This window comes from Leptodactylus fuscus, chromosome 1 (genome assembly GCF_031893055.1).
Source record: "Leptodactylus fuscus isolate aLepFus1 chromosome 1, aLepFus1.hap2, whole genome shotgun sequence".
NCBI classification, from domain to species: Eukaryota; Metazoa; Chordata; class Amphibia; order Anura; family Leptodactylidae; genus Leptodactylus; species Leptodactylus fuscus.
This window is the reverse complement of record NC_134265.1, coordinates 279,144,107-279,164,673: the sequence shown is the minus strand read 5'-3', so window position 1 is coordinate 279,164,673 and position 20,567 is coordinate 279,144,107. Positions and strand designations below refer to the sequence as shown.

The window sequence follows — 20,567 nt, the reverse complement described above, 5'->3', positions numbered from 1 at the left end:
AGCAGATAGGAGAAGAATACTAGGAGTCATAGCAGCTAAAGAAAAATAGAAAAGACGACTTCAGGATCATTTAGTTCTCTGTGCGGACTGTTGTTCACTTGGCCTGATGTAGATTATGTGGCCTGACCGTGGTTGGGAGGAAGGACCTTCTCACACTTGGGGTGAAGCAGTCGGTCACCGAGTGCTACCAAGTGCCGTCAAGGTCTCATACATGGGGTGGAATTTATTCTCCAGCATGGAGCTTACCACGGACAGTATCCTTCTGTCACCCACCACCTGTACTGGGTCCAGGGGCTCCCCAGGACAGAGCTGGCCCTTCTAATCAGGCTGTATAGTCTATTTCTGTCCATGGCTGGTATGCTACTGTCCCAGCAGGTCACACCAAAGAAGATGGCTGAAGCAACCACAGAGTTGAAGAAGGTCTTAAGAAGTGGCCCCTGGACTCCAAAGGCCCTCAGCCTCCTGAGCTGGTAGAGCCTGCTGTGACAGTTTCTGTGCAATGCATCCATGTGATCAGCCCAGTTCAGTTTATTATTGGGAGTACACCCAGGTACTTATACAGTAGGTGTTGATTATCTCAATGACAAAGGATTGTCATTGAAATTGGTTGAGACTGGATTTGAGTGATTTAAACTAGTAGATGTGTCATGGACCCAGTAGGTGACGCTGCCTTGGCTCCAGGAATGTTCGCTGTATGGTCTGGCAGGCTCCACCTGTCAGCCCATCACAGCTAGCAGATTCGGGGTCTCTACATATTCAGGTGTTGCATTTCTGAAGTAGAGGCCAAATATGCCTCTCCTATATGCAATTCTAACCTGCTTGGTTTGACATGGATATAGCAGGTGGTGCCTCATACTAGTAGGAGGCAGCGCCACCTACTGGATCCACTGCATACCAGGCAGCACCTGATTTTACCCTCTCCATTCTAGCTGCTACCCTTTGAAATGTTCTGTAAAAGAAATCCTTCCCAGCATGCATTTTCTGCGTACAACTTTATGCGATCTCTAGATTATGGTGGATTTGATTTTCAAGTGAATGATTTTTCAATATGGACAAGTTTGAAGTTATATGTGCATGTCAGCAAAAAAAAAAATGGAAATAAAAAAAACTCAAGGGCCTGTTCATATGCTGGAAAACAATGAGGAACGTAAGGTTGACATTTGCCTCGGAATCATTTTCAGGCCCCAAGTAGTCAAATTGAAGAATCTGTGGCACGATAAAACAGGGCACATTTTTTCAGCAACCAGCTCGGATCTCTGAAAGCAATGGGAGGCAGAAACAGGGTGGAATCTGCAGCTTATTTTGGGGTGGAATTCACCTCAAAATCAATGTCAGATTTCACTGTGTGAATGGAAACTCTGGCTTTATGCACATGACCAAGTGTGATTGCGCAGGATGTTCTGCTGGTCAATTCCGTTTTCACAGATTTAGGTAGGACATGCTCTATTAATTATCGGATGAGAACTGCCCATCAAAGTCAACCTTAGATGTCATTAGAGTGCCTTCCTTTAAAAACAAACAAACAAACAAACAAAACAAAACAGCACCCTTGACCTGCACATGTGGCACCAATACATGAGGCATTAGGGTATGTAAACCTGAAAAGACACCTACAATCTGTCTCTTGTTCATTTCAATGAGAGGTAGTCACATTTTTCTTTCTGCCAGCAAAAAGGAAGCGTTGTGCCTCATCTTCAGAAGGATTCAGCCCGAGGCTAAGGCTCCACATAGGGACCCACAGCTAAAAAAAAAACCTTGCGGAAAAAACCACGGCAGAAACTTATTGCGTTTCTTTCCGCATCATTTATCACAGAAAATCCGCAAATTTTTCCACTTCAGACTTTCTTCCTCTATTAAACGGATACGGAAAATGCCAACATAAAAGCACAGGAGTTTTTGAAATCGCAGCATTTCCGCTGTGGATTCTTTCTGCAATGTGTGGATGGGATTAGCTAGAATCTCATTCACTCTGCAGGTAATGTTATGTTTCAAACACCATAGGGATTTGAAAAAAAAAAAAACCCACTTCCAAAAACCTACTGTACTTCAAGATTTTTTTCTGGCTTAAAAACGCCACCTGAACCTACCCTAATGCCTTATGCACATCGGCCCTGTTAGGCTAGGTCTACATCTGCGCTGGAGTCTCCATTGGAGGGGTCTCCATTAGAGGTGTGTGACCCCATGCACTTTGCTTTGATTTCATACAGAGGTTTTATTTCTGTCATATTCTGTAACAAATAAGAAAAAGCATTCATGGTAGATTCCATTAAATTAATGGCTTATGATAATAAGTCTTCTGTCCTTAGCGGGTATTTGGGATCTGTAAATGGGTCCAAAGCACCCGAGCACAAATGTTTTAGGATATGTTCACATGTGACAACTTTGTGAAAATTTGTTCTGTACATCTGAATGGGGGTGGGATGTGTCTGTAGAATTTCTATATATATTGTTCCATATACCTGAATAGAGTTTGTAACAGAGATTTCTTTAAAATCTGTCAAATTTGTAACTACACTAAAAGCGAATACGAGTGGGGCTGGGTAGAAGAAGGTGGCATATGAGTGAGTTTAGAGTAGTGGGGGGTTCATATTTTGTTTTTGAGCCTTAGGGGATTATTTGTATCCAGTGAAGTAGTCAAAGGATCATCAAGGATGGGAGAGTCGGGACGAATTTTGGGTTGAGATGACAAACGTTACTGACTCCAGTATAAACTACTTAATTCTACAATTATTAGTGTTATACAGTTAATTAGTATGATTAGATGTATATGTTTGGAGTCAGTGGTTTTGCCCACCAACTCCACAGCCCTGGGTTTAAACACAAGAACTTTCCAGAAGGCATCATAGTCCCACATGTAGCAACTTCACTAAAAAGCCAAGAAGTGGATATCAAAGTGGATATGTGATATGTGACAATCCCATTCAGAATACAATCTCTGGGATAGACAGGCAAATGTAGTATTACGTGATGGCCATTCAGAAAAAAAAAACAAAAAAAAAAAAACAAACATCTGATACAACATCAAATACAATCACATATGACAAACACCACACAGCAAATGACACTGTAATCTACAAAAAACGAAGCCAAAATGGAAAAGCAACGTGTGAAGAAGTAAATACAACCTTAGTGGCTCCATAGAAATGAAAAGGGTCATCTGGGACACAATACATAACCTTTATAAGTTAGTCAGTAGTCACATGATGCACAAGTAGTGTCCTTCATCCCAGTTATGACGACATGACTTCCACATCATGTGATTGCTAGTAGTGAGGGCAACCAGTCTCCTGTTGGTGTCAGATCACCACAGCTCACGTGACTGCAAGGGGCTGCGTAGTCTAATGTCCAGACTTTTTTGCTCATGTGACCGCTAACAATTTAGCAAATGGAAGTGGAGATCATCCAAGTCCCTGGTCTGTCAGTATTGGAACAAACCTTACAAATTGCGCAACAATGTCAAATGTGGAGGTGTCTGACCATAATGCATAGCTCCATTGTCAAGCACAGTGGTGGAGGGTGGTGAGGGTGGTGGTCAAAGTTTAGACCTCAACCCATCTGAAATGCGATGGTGGGACCTTAACTGGGCAGTTCATAAACAAATGCCGACAAACCTCAATGAACTGAAGCAACATTGTAACAGAAGACTGTGCCAAAAATTCTACAGAATGATGTGAGAGACTGATATGGTTCTTTAACCTATTGATTTGTGGGGTGTACCGTTTTTTCAAATAGGGCTTTTCCCATTTTGGTTTTAGGTTTGCAAAAAACATATAAATAAAAATTCTATATATATATATTTCTAAATAATAATAATAATAATATATAAAATTCATATGGTGGAATCTGTTAAGCTGGGTTCACACCAGCACTTGTAGCACGTTCGAGGATTCTTTTCCCTGCTCCACATTATTCGCCTTTTTCGGCCAGAAACCACATGGACCCCATTATAGTCTACGGGGTCCATGAGTTTCATAAGATAACCACTTTTTATGTGGATTAGGTTTCCATTCAGAAGGTCACCAAGCAGACTTCCCGAACGGAAACCGTAACACAGCTGTGAACCAGGCCTTAAGTGTTGTTTTTAACTGACTTTAAAACCTTAAGGGTATGTTCACACGGAGTTTTTTGGACCAGATTTTGACAAGGAATCCACCTCCCATTGACTTCAATGAGAGCCACTCACTTTTTTTTTTTTTCGAAAAAAAGAAGGGAGCTGCCCTATCTTGCCGCGGATTCCCCTCAGAACGAGGCTCCCTCCCGATTAGACCCATTCTTCGGGCCTAATCTGGAGCAGAATGCCACGACTCGATGCTGGTGCATTGCATTGCACCAGCATCGCATTGTGGCTAGCCGCACAGAAGTGTTCACACGCAGAATGCAAATTCCGCCGTGAGAACATACCCTTAAAAGACTAGTCTGTGTACTTTGTTTTTCTCATGATCAAGATATCAACCAAGATACAGATGTAGCAAAGTCTGACTTTCTGCAGCGTGATATCTTATCACAAAGGCCAACGGAAAGTCTTTTAAAAATAAAACAAAACATGTTGTTAACACTTTGATCTTTAAGGCTTGGTTCACACTATCATTAAATTCCGTTATTCCGTTATTCATAACAGACATTAACTGATGTTAATATCTCTTTTTTTTTTTTTGGGGGGGGGGGGTTAACGATCCACTTAATGGATCAATAAAGAAAAATGGACACATTAGCATCATTAGTGTCCATTACTGTCAGTTAGTGTCTGTTTTGTTTTTGGGATTTTTTGTTTCTGCTTTCTGAGCTTGCGCAGAAAAAAAGAGACACAAAATAACGGACAGTAACTGATGGCTATCAGTTAGTGTCCGTTATAAGTCAGTTTCCAATAGACTTCAATGTTAAAACAACAGACCCTTGCTGTCCTTTTTTATTTTTAGCAGAAAGAAAAGTCCTGCATTTAGGATTTTTTTGTCCGCTGGAAAATAAAAACGACCTCTGATGGATTGGGTATAAACAGATACAAATGGACACTTGTAATGGACAATAGCTACAGAAACTGCTGACTGTCACCAACGGTAGTGTGAATGCCCCCCTAACTCTGCTACATTTGTGTGTATATAGATTTTATATTATATAGACTGAAACGGTATAGATAGTACGATTACTAGACAAAAGAAACAATGACAAGAAGAGGGGGGAAAAAAGGAATATTAAATATCAATTGTCATTCTTGGGGAGTATATGTTTTATTTGGCTTCAGAACAGTCTGTTCATATATACAAAACAAGTGTAGTTTTTGACAAAAAAATAAAAATAAAAATCTTACAGCAACAGAATAAAATGTAAACATTTCAAAGCAGTATAAAAAAAAAAAAAAAAAAAAAAAAAAAAAAAAAGGGTTCTCCAGAAAGTTAAAATTTGCTGCCTATATGCAGCTCCCAAAACGTCTGGTTTACTAACACATTGTACATTATCACATTAGCTATACTATCTGTTGATTGACGAACAAGGCATAAAAAAAAGTCGTTTTTTTGTTTTTTTTTAAAGGCGCTTATTTATGTCCTCCCTACAATGTGATTGGATATAAAAGGAACTGTTTGACATGAACACAGTAGCAAAGCATATAAACAATGGGATTTGTGCTTAGATTGTCATTGATCCAGGACAATATCTTTACAATAGTACAGATTGCATATGTTGCCTCATCATTAAGGCCAAGGCCACACGGCGGCTGTCATCGCAGTAGTTAACCCCTTTCACTCTACAGAGGCAGAAATTTGGCTGAGAATGTAACAAGTCCCATGCACATACTCAAATTAACACTAGCAGTGCAAAGTGACTTGTGATGCAGGTTTTAGCCACAGATTTTAGCTTTTGCACAGCAAAAAGTTTAAAGTCGTGAGGGACCAGAGAGAATGTTGCAGGTTTGCCACAGCATAAACGACCCAATTTTAGGTGGATTTTGCAGCACCACCTTGTTGAAATTCTGTAGATGTGCAGTGTGTGGCCTTGACTTAAATGTTATAACTCCCAACTTGTGCGATCCAGAAAATAAGGTCCAGCTTGCAAGGTCTTTTGCACAAAGCCCAATGTTTTTGTTTTGCACCCACACGTAAGCAAACTGCAAATGGGAACCGCTCCATACAAATTTAAGTACATACAAACTTTAACTGTACAACAGAACAACAGAATTGCAAGGTATATCAAAATAACTGGTTAGGGGGAGAGGGGGACAGACGACAAAACACATATTTTGGGCAAATGTGTTTTTTGGGGGGGTTTTTTTGTAACTGCAGTTTCCTTCCATAAAAGTCTTAATTTAAAGCGATAATCATCAGCCACTTTTCTATAAAGTATTTGCAGTTCCTGTGCTTCAGTGATGTCAGTTTGCAGAACTAAAGCTTTTATTCTTTATGCATCTGAGCTAAAAAGGTGTAGGAGAGACGTGTCGGAGATTACACACCACAGCCATTAGATACATAGGGACAAACCCGGTAGACTCCCTTTAAACACAATTTACATGCATGTCCAGCTGGCAGAGTCTGCTCAGTTGTCACATGCGGAGATGAATTTACAAGGAGAAATGTAAAAAAAAAAAGTGACCTATGAGTGGTCTGCAAAAGTCATGGACACTCTACTGTTACCAGAGCCCACAAACAACTTTAGTATTAACAAAAAGGGCCTATTGCCATCTAGTTCCAAAAGTCTAATTGTGTTATTGAATCTAAGCATCTTTCAATAGTGATAAGCTAGTCAGCGCTGGGGAATACAGTCCGCAATACACAGTTCTATATGCGCACAGTAATTTTATACTGCAAATTAGTGGGTGGCATTGAAACAAGTCACACGATGAGTAACAAGATTTATGCAGTTGGTTTTATTAACACTGAGGGTTTTACTGCAAATTTTAGAGTAATCTGCAGGTAAAAAAAAAAGGACATTTGGATTTTGCAGTGAAAAAAAATTGCTGAATGTTCCTGACATTCAGAAGCATTTTGCTGTGTTTGGTCTTGCCCTTACATTTAACTTTTATGAAAGAAAACAGCAGCTATAAAGTTATTAGCGGGATATACAGATGGGTTACAGTTATCTCATCTTGTCATGAAATGAACTAAAATCCTGAAGTTCTTCGTTCATTAGATGTCATTTAAAGGCATTTTACATAGAATGGACAGCAGTGACTGGTATAGGTGAATGCATATAATGGTTTCCTAGGTTGTAGAGAACGCAGAAGAGGCCAAGAGCTGCCTCAGATGGCACCCATGGCGGGTAGTTACCATATAGGTCAATGTCTAATCCTTCAGCAGGCCTTGGACTGCATTGCAATTGTGACAGGTTGGCCGTAAATAAAAGGGTGACATGCCTTTAATAGTCAGGTGCAGATAACTATTAGTTTGGTAATAACTAGTCTGAGTGAATTTAAGAGGACGTTACAAGAATGAGGGGTTACTGTTGATCCAACTGTATAACACACAATGAGTTAGTTTATAGTCATTTTGCATTAGATTCTAATAGCACATTTACACACCAAACGGTCATCGCTACCAGTCTTTAGTTGCTCTTAAAAAGCAAGTTAAACCTTTAGCAACATTTGGTAATACTGATCAGTAGAGGCAGCAGAAAGCAGTAGTTCATGCTGTAACCCAAACCTACCTTTTCTGTCAGGTTTCAGATTTCTATCCACAGGTGGGGGCTCACAGTCAGTGGAGGGTACAGACCTCCTTGGTGGGGTCTGGGGACTGGATCTAAACCCCATGTGAGCTGGAGGTGGAACCTGCATCCCGAATGCAGAGAAATCAAACGTGCCTGGAGTCATGGGAACATAGTTGGTTTCTTGGATTGGTTCTGTGAAGCTGTTGGAATACTGCCGAGGAGGGGAATTTGGGTTCATAGGAACATAATTTTCATCTAATTCCTCTGTGGAGAAACTTCCCATCGCCAACATGCTTCTGTTTTTCTGAAAGGAAAAGGTTAAACATTTAAAAAATGATGCTTAAAAGTATAAATTTAAGCATAAAATGCCATCTATAGCAAATACAGGTACTTACAAAATGAACTCCCTCAAGTGAGCTAGATCTATCACTCGGGAATGGACGTGGAACATCATACAACTCTTGAGAACTCATATCTAGAAATTCAGATGCACAACATTAGTTATAAAGTTTAATATGACAAAAAGTCATCTTAAATTAAGTTCTATGGCACAGGATGACAACTATGAAAATGAACTGACTTGAGCATTGTAAAATTGAGAATTGAAATGTAAAGCCTTCATTTAAAAATGGACAATAACTTTTCAGACAGCTCAGTCTCATTTAACAGAGTATGTGATTATTGACCAAAATATACTGCCATTTTCTGCTTGAGAAAAACCCCACAGTTGCTATCAATAGATGTTTCCTAGCTGATTTGTTGTTCACTCCCTGACACTAAGGAAGATCTGTCTTTAGAAACCAGCAGGTTCAACATGAGAACACAGAGTGGGACGGTAAAGGCTCCAATGCAGATGTGAACCCAGCCTTAGGTCATAGACAATAAGCAGCTTTCCTTATTATTCTCAGATTTCTTTTTTCTGTGTCTGTGATCATTTTAGCTGCATCATAGCCAGAACTCTGAGTCCACTGTCCCTAGTTCTCCTACATTATGTTCATTTTGGCTTTTCTCAGCTATTTACTATTTACAGTTTCTCCAGGCAGAGTTACATGTAGATGTAGTCGTAGTGGTATTAGCAACAGTAAATGTTTGGGTGAGGGAAAAGCAGACTGTTCATTACTGTGCACACATATTTGGCTAAGTGCAGCAGAAAAAACAGCTAGACAACCAAATATGAAGGTTTATACAACCATAGGACAGATTTCAAATTATGATAAAAACTTATATAACTTATATTCTGCAGTTATTGGCCATTCCCCCCTCTGCATGATCAATATATACCTTAGTTACATTACTCTCTGAGCTGATGGAAACAAGCTACCATACACTGTGCACAGTAGGACAAATTTATTAAGGGCTTATGTCACTTTTGAAGGTGGTGTAAGTTTCGGTACAGATGCAGGCCCTTCTCAATTTATGAAACTTTCACCTAGTCATAAGTCAGGCACATTCTATGCAGGAAGAGAGAGATTACTAAGAACAAAGTTTAAAGTTCAAGCATCACATGAAGCCAATCTTTCTTCCTGCTCATTCCTCCCTCTCTCTTATAGACTCTATAGACCTGTGTATTCTAAATCACCCCACATGCAAGTTTATCTCGAGACAGATATAGCAGAATTTTCAGAGTGAAACGCAGTTTAGTGAGGGTGAGAGGGATGTGGAGAATCAGCCCAATAACAGCAAATATTTATTTATGCAAATTCTGTGGAAATGACAAATCGTATAACAGAATATCCATTATACCATTTGGGTAACTTTTGTAATGTACAAAGTTACAGATAAAGGATTGTGCCATAACCATCTTCCCAATATTTTGCACTTTTATTCAACACTTCTCACCTGTGTATAGAAAATGGTGTAGAGTTTTGAGGAAGGGACAGGCCTCTACATACTGGCAGTCTAAAGATAATGTCAGACCTTGGTGTATATTAAGGAGAAAACCTACGTCTGCTCCGAACTGGTCTAATGTAAAGCCAGTGAAGCACCAAATTCATTATAAGGCTTGCACCTCTTAATAATTTGGTTCATTACACTCCAGTGCTCTTTAATTTAAAACTAGTGTACAAAATGCCTGTTTAATTCATTCTAACCCAAAGTGTGTTATAACTTAAGTCCTCGTAGCCATGATATGCTTATTTTGTGAATTTTTTTTTTTTAAACAAAAACTAGGAAAAGTGTGGTAGGCGCCTCCATTCAGTCACTGAAAATACCTGCACAGCATTTTCTAGCTGGGAGATTACACGATTCAAAAGCCTATTCAATGTATTCTAGGGACATGGACAGTGGCTGCTGATCAAGGAATCTTGTGTATTTTAGATACAATATTTGCAGACAAAGCATGGAGTTTACAAAGCACTTCCATAGAAAACAAAGAAACGTGTCCATTATCCCAGTTTTCAATATACAAACCGGAATCTGTACTGGCCAACCTGTTATATTTCTTTCATTGGAATAAAACATAATATAAAGATGAAACCTTACCTTTCCTATATTTATGCAATTCTAAACTAGAAACTGTGTTACTACGTGATGCAGCCATTCCTCCTGTCGGGACACAGTAGTTACTGTCAGTCTCTGATGCTGTACGGGTTAAACTGTGTTCGGCTGGAGAGCGCTCTGAAGAGTAATAAGGCTTTGGTGGTCTTGGTGGGGGAACATCTGCAATAGTCTCTAACTTGGATGTAGACTGCCCTAAAGAGTTTTCATGAACGGTCCGGGGTATCTGATAAGTACTTCCCGAGCTGGGAGGAATGTCATAGCTTACAGACATTTGCCTTAGCTGTGACTCCAATAAGGATGCTCCAGACATATTAAAAACACTCTGATCCCCATCCACATCAGTACCAGAAGGAGATGCTGCTTTTGGTAAAACGTCTTGTGAATAGCTTCTCGGCAAGTTATACAAACTAGACTCTGAACAGGATCCAGCACGAGATGGAGAGTCATATACACTAGATTGCTGGAAATATCCATTTAAGGTGTGCTTGTGCGCTGAAGAACTCTTATGAGTAGCAACGTTGTCATTGCAGTCTGTTTCAGATGGTACCGACCTTATGGAATCCGCATGAGATCTAAACATGAAATAGATATGTAATTATTTATCATATACAAAAATATCATAAGCCAAATGCAAAAAACAAAATTATTCTGAATTGGCAAGCAAAAACTGTATATTAGTAGAGATGAATCCATTTTCTGATGTGCCGTTTCCACTGCAAAGAAATGTTGTGCCTTTATACTTTAGCTTACTTTGTAAGATTCACTGAACTTTCAGGAAGAAAATTGATTCTGTCCATAATGCATTTTGATCTTTTTTTTCTCCCCAAGACTTTTATGTTGAGCAAAACTGCTTGTTCCTAATTGTTGTCATAACTAGTTCGCCAAATGAGTTCAGAAATATCAGGGACACAACAATTTCCTAATACGTCCGGCTCCCCTCAATTTTACTCCCAGCTATTCAACTGACAGCAAAGTATATAACAGAGAAATTAATCTCTTATACACAGGACCTGGGCCGCCAGAATAGCCAAAACCTCATACCATATGCATTTATATACAGTGGGTAGTTTACTAATGGGTGTCCTAATGCATTTTGTACACTGTCCATGGACTACTATTGGGCAGGTATATGCTGATAGTGTCTCAGAAGAGAATCAGATCACAGTCTGTTCCAAACACAGAAACGTTTTATATTAATGCAATCAGACTGCAATAGTATAAAAAAAGATGAGATATTTTATATACAGTAGTTCAGTAAGGAGACGGCACAGGAGAAAAAAAAAGTATGGAGAATGTTAAAATGCTGTTCATTTCAGATAAGCAAAAACATCTTCGAGCACAGATCTCAAGGATTAGCAGCTTTAGGGGAGTTCTACAGTTTTATAAATATATGTCAGGTTAGTAAAAGAAGTCAGAACTTTTAGAGTGTTCGCACAGATTAATCTGCAGCAGATTATGAAGTAGATTCTGCCTCAAATTCATCTCCAAAGTCCAGCCTGAATCTGCCTCCCATTATTTTCAGCAGGAGGCAGATTCCCTCCAGTTTGATTTGCTGCTAAGTCTATGGCTGATTCATCCACAGAAATCATGTCGAAAGGCTCAGGCAGAGGAATCCTGGGTAGAGGTTCACCTCAAATTCCTCTCCATGTTCCATTGTGTGAACAGGTTCTTGGAATATCTCATTTTTCCCTCTATAGTGCACATTGTTTTTCAGTTCACTAAATTCTGCCAATACAGTCAATGGATGTCTTTATTAAAATTGCTACAATAAAGTCTAGAAATACACAAGTTTTCCTCTAAAGGTTTGTGATTTTTATTGATACAAAGTATAACTCTTAGCCAGTTACCAAGATCATGTTATTCAAGACCTTAATATTTTATCTACCATTGCAGGAATACTATACAAAATTAACTATACCGTGAATTTAATCTCTTTCAGTACTTAGTGAACAGCAGCTAAAGAAAAAGCAGCGCTGTGAGAAGAGCTGCATACACCATTCCTATTGCTAGTAAAGGGGCTGTCCATCCAGTGTAACAATGTGAGTGAGTGTGTGTAATATATTTTTTTTTGAATTTTTTTTTGTTCTGTTTAATTTTTTTCCCTGTATTTTTAATTTATTTATTTTCTATTTTTTATTTTTTGTTTTTTACTCTTTAGTCATGCCTCAAGTCCCCTGGCTGATTCATGTGATTGTACACAACAACCAAAAGCCACTTTTTCCATGCAAGTCTGACAGCCTGGATGTAACACGCTCATAGACTTTCACAGAAACCAATGATGGGCTGAATAAATACACTTTCCATGGTGTGAGAAACCAGGAAGGAGAAACTGGTGGGGATCCAAGAAGCTTCTAAGCCAGGACAGGCAGGGGACTATTCAAGCCAGTGTAGCTTTTACACCATGTTTAGCACTTAAGGGGTTGTCCAACTTACAGTAAGTATAGGTCGCTGATATCAGTAATTTTCACAGAAGATGTGAACACATTGTTAAGAAGTTTAAAAATGTAAATGAACAAAAGTTAATCACATAGAAGATAATAAATATAAAACATGACAATATATCTGCATGCCCTTAAGGGCCAATGAACCAACGATGAGTAATAAAAATAATAAGAAACATAAGGGGTGATGCATTTCAGCAATATCATTTCTGAAAACCACGCACAAAATCACCAGTTACATGTTCAATCCAAAATCTACACGTGAGTGACTCTATACCATGCAAAGTGCACCTGGTATTACAATAACCTCACACTCACGGCCATGAAATCTTTTTGCTCTCAAAATCTTCAAGTAGTAGATAGTCCTCCTCTGATGCGAGAGACGATGACCCATGTCTGATTTATTAACAAAATCATATAGGTATGAACAGGACAACATGAAATTAAACAAGATTTCATTTACTGCACTAGAACACTTCTCTGTAGCTAAAGGAACAGAAACTACAGGGCAATCTTTTCAGGTTCAGCTTCATTTCAGTGATTTACAATTTATTAAAGTATCAAAGAATAAATTCTGCCTCTTAAAGGGGTTGACCGATTTCAGACCAATATAGTGAGCGAAAAGTTATTGTTTGTATAATAAAAAGTTACACAATTCTCCAATATACATACTGTACCAATTCCTCATGATTTTATAGATCTCTGCTTGCTGCCATTCATTTTGATTACTCCCAGTGGATAAAAATCAGAATCTGATCATGTGATATACGGTCCATGGTCATGTGATCAGCACACAGCTGCATGACTCGTTATAGTCACAGCACAGTAATCAGACATCTGCCTGGTAATGCGCTGTGCACCTGTGTGCTCATCACATGACCACTGTATCATATGACCATGGACTGATTTCTATCCTCTAGACCAGTCTTTCTCAAAGTGGGCGATAACGCCCCCTTGTGGGCGCTGGAGGCCTATAGGGGGGCAGTAAAGGGCACAGAGAAGATTGGGGGGCGTTGAAGCGGTTTAGGGGGGCGATGGCTAATTTAAAGGGGTGGTATCACAATGATTCTATCTATACTGCTTGTTAATGTGCTTTGTTTGTCCACTATCTTACTTTATTCACTTAATTATGGACACTAGCACCTGGCCCCCTGCTCATTGCTGAGGGAGCCACACGACGTAACTCCCTCCCTTCAGTCATCCCATAGGATCACGCTATGTGGTGGGCGGAGCTACATGCTAATTTGGGGGTGGGGATAATTGACGCGAGCAAACAGGAAGAAAGAAGATTTTTAGGTAGCTTAGAAGGCAGATCAAGCTTCATGAGGCTACCCCTTTAAAATTGTTTTTTTGCTTTTAACACAAACTTTGCAGATTTGCAAATCGGTTGCAGATTACCGAACGCGGTGACTTACAGCTGTTTTTGAGTAAATTCGAGCCTGATATTAACAAACTTGTTAAAAATCATCAAATTCATCCTTCACATTAGATTAGTTTTAAAATTAAAATTGAAATGTTTGTTTTAATAACATGAATAAAAGTTTTCCTAATATTACAAAATGGTGTTTTACATTACCCTCATCAGAAAGTCTTATTTTCACATGACACACATAATTTAATTATTAACATAATGACTGCGATTGTGATTCTTAAGATGTAGTAAAGTAAAAAAAAATTTGGGGGGGCGCTAGAAAATAATTAATTCTCGAAGTGGGCGGTAGACAAAATAAGTTTGAGAACCTCTGCTCTAGACGTAAGCAGAATGAATGACAGCAAGCAGAGATCTAAGAATCCACGCGGAACTAATGCAGGAAGTATATTGGATAATTGTACAACTTTTCATTATGCAACAACAGTTATTTACTGAAGCTGGACAACAACAGTAAGGGCTCGTGCACATCTGCGCCCGGTCTCCGTTCATGCAGGTTTCTGTTTCCTGCACAAAACAGAGCAGGAGACGGAAAGCTGCAGGACTCTTTCATATCCATTCATTTGAATGGGTTTGAAAGATGTCCGCCCGTGAGCGTTTTATGCTCTCCGCCGCGAAACCATCTTTTTTAATTCGGACACAGAGTCGGACATGCAGTACTCTGTGTCCGGTTTAAGAAAAACGGTTTCGCGGCAGAGAGCATAAAACGCTCACCGGCGCACACGGCCGGACCTGGTCTGACAGAGTTCCATCTTCTGCATGTAGAAGACGGAAAGCAAAGAACGGACTCCGGGCGCTAGTGTGAACCTAGTGTAAGATGTCAAGTTTTATTTTTGCATTGTGCTGCTGTGCTACTGGCTTAGCTTACGACTACCATGACTATTACGTGATCGCAGAGACTGGTAAATGGCCCCTTAGTAAAACTAAGCTTATTACCCATAGGAAAAATACTTGTGTAACATATCCCCTTTAAATATAAAACCCATTTTGTTATCCAACACTTAAATGCATAAATCACAGTATTTAATAAACTATGAATTGTAAGCTTAACTTTCAAAGAATTTACAGGAACATCTCCTGATCACTGAAATATACACTCACCGGCCACTTTATTAGGTACACCATGCTAGTAACGGGTTGGACCCCCTTTTGCCTTCAGAACTGCCTCAATTCTTTGTGGCATAGATTCAACAAGGTGCTGGAAGCATTCCTCAGAGATTTTGGTCCATATTGACATGATGGCATCACACAGTTGCCGCAGATTTGTCGGCTGCACATCCATGATGCGAATCTCCCGTTCTACCACATCCCAAAGATGCTCTATTGGATTGAGATCTGGTGACTGTGGAGGCCATTGGAATACAGTGAACTCATTGTCATGTTCAAGAAACCAGTCTGAGATGATTCCAGCTTTATGACATGGCACATTATCCTGCTGAAAGTAGCCATCAGATGTTGGGTACATTGTGGTCATAAACGGATGGACATGGTCAGCATCAATACTCATGTAGGCTTTGGCGTTGCAACGATGCTCAATTGGTACCAAGGGGCCCAAAGAGTGCCAAGAAAATATTCCCCACACCATGACACCACCACCAGCCTGAACCGTTGATACAAGGCAGGATGGATCCATGCTTTCATGTTGTTGACGCCAAATTCTGACCCTACCATCCGAATGTCGCAGCAGAAATCGAGACTCATCAGACCAGGCAACGTTTTTCCAATCTTCAATTGTCCAATTTCGATGAGCTTGTGCAAATTGTTTCTATCAGCTCGAACCAGTCTGGCCATTCTCCTCTGACCTCTGGCATCAACAACGCATTTCCGCCCACAGAACTGCCGCTCACTGGATGTTTTTTCTTTTTCGGACCATTCTCTGTAAACCCTAGAGATGGTTGTGCGTGAAAATCCCAGTAGATCAGCAGTTTCTGAAATACTCAGACCAGCCCTTCTGGCACCAACAACCATGCCACGTTCAAAGGCACTCAAATCACCTTTCTTCCCCATACTGATGCTCGGTTTGAACTGCAGGAGATTGTCTTGACCATGTCTACATGCCTAAATGCACTGAGTTGCTGCCATGTGATTGGCTGACTAGAAATTAAGTGTTAACGAGCAGTTGGACAGGTGTACCTAATAAAGTGGCCGGTGAGTGTATATACACATCAACCCAATGATCCATTAAAGAGGACCTTTCATGTCCTCCGGCACATGCGGTGTAGTACACCACTAGAAAACTGAAAGTGCGCTGAATTCAGCGCACTGTCTGCTTTCTTGTGTATGAAAGGTCCTCTTTAAGTGATTGCACCATTCATATAATGTAATAAACTTCAAAGTTTAATGTAAAAATTTGCAAAGAAAAGATCTTGGAAAGAAAAGCTTTGGAAGGCAAACATGGTCTCCTACAAATAATACATGGTTTCACAGACACAACAAAAATCGAACACTTTTTACTTATTAAATGGGGTGCATTTTATAAAACATAGCTGTAAGACTTTTCTACATAGCAGTCATGCCCTAAAGCTGGCTATATAACAGTCGGCCAAACAAGCTTTTGCCCAACATCCATCTCCCTTTTCATAAATATAATTCAATTGGGAGGACTCAGAGTACTGCTCTTTCCAAATGCCCAAATATCTGCCTCCAATAAGGGTATGTTCACACGGCGGAAAATGGATTCCACGTGTGAACATACCGCACGGCTAGCTGCCATGGAATGCCGATGCAGTGCAGTGCATCCCGTCGTGGCATTCCGCCCTTGATTAGGCCCGAATGAATCAGCCTAATCGGGAGGGAGTCTCACACCACAGACACCGTGGCTGAGTCAGCCGCAGGAAGAAGGGGCAGAAGTCAAAAGGAGTCACAGAAATAAGTCAATGGGAGCCATTTTTGGCAGCGGATTTTGAGGTGGATTCCGCTTCAAAATCCGCTGCCAAAGAACTCAGCGTGAACGAGCCTTAAGACTTCATTCTGCTGATATTGGTGGCTTATCTTAAAGTGTAACTAAACTTTTGGATATACTTTGATTTTCTAGCAGGAACTATGTCATTAACAAATTGTTTAGCATACTTTATTATTAAATCTTGCCTCCTTTCTTTGAAATCATGCATCTCCTTATTCTTTCCCTTGCTTCTGTATTGAGAGCTGATCCTGTCTCTCACTAAATATTGACAATGTCTTCTTTCATACGAGACTAAAGTAGAAGTACTATTTATATCATACCAGAGATATCACTGATTGATAACACAGTCGGAATTGGGATATGTATATCCTATATATTATGCAGCTGTATGTTAATATACTAATCTCAACTGTGTTTTCAAACAACGATCTCTCTAGAAGTATAGCTACATTGCAACTTTAGTCTTATATGAAAGAGAATCCCCTCTTTCATATGATGTTTCATAACGCCCGAGATAATTGTGCGAAGTGACTCTTCCCTCATCTTCTCTACAGTTTACACAACCCCATATGCCGAGCCCATAGTCCATACACAGTTGCTCAGTGAGAGGCTGTAACCGCTCTCGATACAGGGGCAAAGGAAAGAATAAAAAGAGATGCAGGATTTCACAGAAAGGAGGCAAAATGTGTTAAAGTATATCAAAGTTTAATAATGACAAATGCAGTCAGAAAATCAAGTTAATCAAAAGTTTAGCTACGCTTTAACATTAAGCTAAAAGTATAGACACCGTAAAGAATGGCACAGATGTATTGTGTATACATACATTTTATATATATATATATATATATATATATATATATATACCCCGATTGTGAGGCATTTACCTGGATGGTTCTGGTTTCTTGCTTTGGCAGTTGATTAACAGTAAATAGTCGGGGGGATCGTCGTGGCTGTTGACAGACTCTAAAGGTGGTACGTTGAGAAGTTGGTAGGGCTGAGGAAGTTGACCATGGTGTGAATGAACAGAAACTTCTGAACCTGCAGTCATGGGAATCTCGATGGGTGCTTGCACAGGAACATTGGGAGGTTTCACATCTACAGAAACAAATGAACATGAAATATAAACAGCGAGTTCCCACTGTCGGCATGTTCTGACAAGCAGTTAGCTAGCGGTGTCTTATAATAGGATGTTGGAGGATTTTTTGCCAGTGAAAAAGTTCCAGGAATGCAGCGCTTTCATTTCTCCACAATACAGAGGATGTTTGTCTTTAAACAACTGTAGTGACTTGCACTGGAGAAAAGATTACATTTTTAATATTTTCAAATTACAATATTTAGTAAGGGATTGTTCTGCACAGTGTAGACTTATATACATTTTAAGATCAGGCATATTGAATTTTACATGCCCCATCCTTTTATTCTCAAGGGAAATAAATCACAAACTAAAGATGCCTGGCAGCAGCTTAAAGGGGTTAACCAGGACTTACTGTCACTGATGACAGATGATGAAGCAAAATTTCGCTCACCAACTCCCTCCTCCACTGATCTCACAGGCAATTAGCAGACCCCAACTGAGTTTTTATACTGATGACCTGTTAATGACTATCTAGAGCAGGGGTCCTCAAACTTTTTAAATAGTGGGCCGGAGGCAGTGCAGGTCGCACAGACATCGGGAGCGGTGCCCTCCAATAGGTAAAGTGAAGTGCGCTCCATGGCCTGGCCCGAGCTCCCCAGGAGCTTCATTATAAATGCACGCCTGCCGGCGTTGTCGGCGGGGCCAGACAGAAGTGCTTGGCGGGCCGCAGTTTGAGGATCCCTGATCTAGAGAGTAGTGCTATATAGAGATATATATCATTGTATTGCTGTAACCACACATAGAACACAGCGATGTCTTTATTGTGATTTATTTACCATTTTGGTATTGATGTTAAATTCAAAATTCTGATATTGTGACAACTATCGTATCCCCATTGATCAGAAGTTAGTGGCATATCCTAGATACGCCAAATATACACCATCACTTTCTATGTCCAAATAACATTTAAGTCATTGAAAAGTGATTTAAAAAAACTTAAAAAAAATACAAAAAAAACTAAACTATGACACGCTCTCAGGTTTAGTCTGCCTTGATATGGGTAATTGATCCCAGGGTGTATTCTGACCGCCATACCTGGAAAATATACATTTCCTTGCATCACAAGGAGTTTGTCAGGATCGATACAACACTGAAAATAGGTTGAAATTGCTGGAGTTTACTACTATGTACTTGTATCTGTAATGTATTATTCATGTGCCATTAGCCTGTCTCATTAATTTAATAAACATGAACATCATCGTAAAAAGGAAGCTGCAAGACTCTCTAATGAGCTAGATTCCACATCGCGGATGGAGGGATACATATCCAAATACATCCACCAGAAATACTAACACTTTGGAGTTATATTTACCAGAACAAGAATGAGGACCTTTAGTGTATATTAAATCCCGATTTTTTTAAATTAAATTAAAAGTAATTTTTTAATTAAAACACTTCAGTGCTCAGTTACAGGTCCAATGTTAGACAGTATAGCAGACACCCCGCTTACACATGCAGTTGGACATTTACAGTATTGAGCTCCATATAAGATAAGCTGCTAGATGTCATTTGACCTTCCACACTATATGGCCAATACACCACACAGTACGTGGGCTTGTCGCACCGTATGCTGTAGAGGGGGCCTTTCACAACTCCAATTCTCTGCATCATTCGATAGGTGCAATAAATTCTGCCCACTGTTTTTAAAGGTGGTTGTGCTTTGTTTTGTCGTTAGACTTCAGCGGGACCGGTCAGTCTTATGCCTATAGAGTTGTGCCGAGTGCCCCAAGGATGATATTGGGGAAAAGATGTATCAGGTATCTTGAATATCAACATGCCTCTTTCTTTATTTCTCAGGGAGATAAGCAGCTGCAGCTCACTCCCCTTTCCCCACTAAACACATGTATACTTGGCTGAACAGAGCGTGCCTGTGTAGCTGAGAGGAAGTTGAAAAGAATAGCTGCCAGCTGAACAAGCATTTGGCCAAAAACTATTGAAAGTGTATGGCCACATATACCTGGCCATATATATTGGCTGAAAGCCTGCTCGGGGAACAACAGATAGAAAAGCAGTCATATACAATTGATCTTTTTACATCATAACTATGAAGGAGTTTACAAAGCTGCATTGTTCATAAAATTTACCATTTTCAACCTCACACAGTGTTTTAAGTGTCCTAGTCCTTACAAAACATATGAAGGTGATATTGTTACTTGTATGGCGATAATTGTAGCCTGCCAACACCAGCTATTTGCTTTACACATGTGAAAAAAAGGCAGCGAGGAGAAAGACTGTGTGACAGTGTTATAGCAGTATTTATTGCTTCAAGTAAAGTTATTATACTAAAACTGACAAACTGATGACACCACTAATGGTGCAGAAAACAGAAAAGACAATATCAGATGTGGGGGGAAGGGAGTAATGCACACAACGCACCAAAACGTTAGGTGCATCCAACTAAAGGGAAAACACTTCCCACTAAAATCTTTAGTTTGTCTGTTAGGGGGTAGAGATGAGCGAACACTAAAATGTTCGAGGTTCGAAATTCGATTCGAACAGCCGCTCACTGTTCGAGTGTTCGAATGGGTT

The 20,567-nt window shown here is 39.8% G+C and overlaps 1 protein-coding gene across 4 annotated transcripts in view; it reads right to left on the bottom strand.

The window, feature by feature from the left end:
• GAB1 (GRB2 associated binding protein 1) overlaps positions 1 to 20,567 on the bottom strand; it is an 81,464-nt gene that overhangs the window by 12,365 nt on the left and 48,532 nt on the right. For 2 of the 4 annotated variants that reach the window (XM_075288210.1, XM_075288225.1), the window contains exons 3-7: positions 17,788 to 17,998; positions 12,891 to 12,968; positions 10,114 to 10,703; positions 8,028 to 8,107; positions 7,633 to 7,936 (exon numbers count right to left, since the gene is read on the bottom strand). In XM_075288210.1, coding sequence (XP_075144311.1) covers positions 7,633 to 7,936; positions 8,028 to 8,107; positions 10,114 to 10,703; positions 12,891 to 12,968; positions 17,788 to 17,998 — 1,263 coding nt within the window. The remainder of the gene's footprint in view (positions 1 to 7,632; positions 7,937 to 8,027; positions 8,108 to 10,113; positions 10,704 to 12,890; positions 12,969 to 17,787; positions 17,999 to 20,567) is intronic. The other 2 variants (XM_075288218.1, XM_075288233.1) reach the window with 1 other exon arrangement.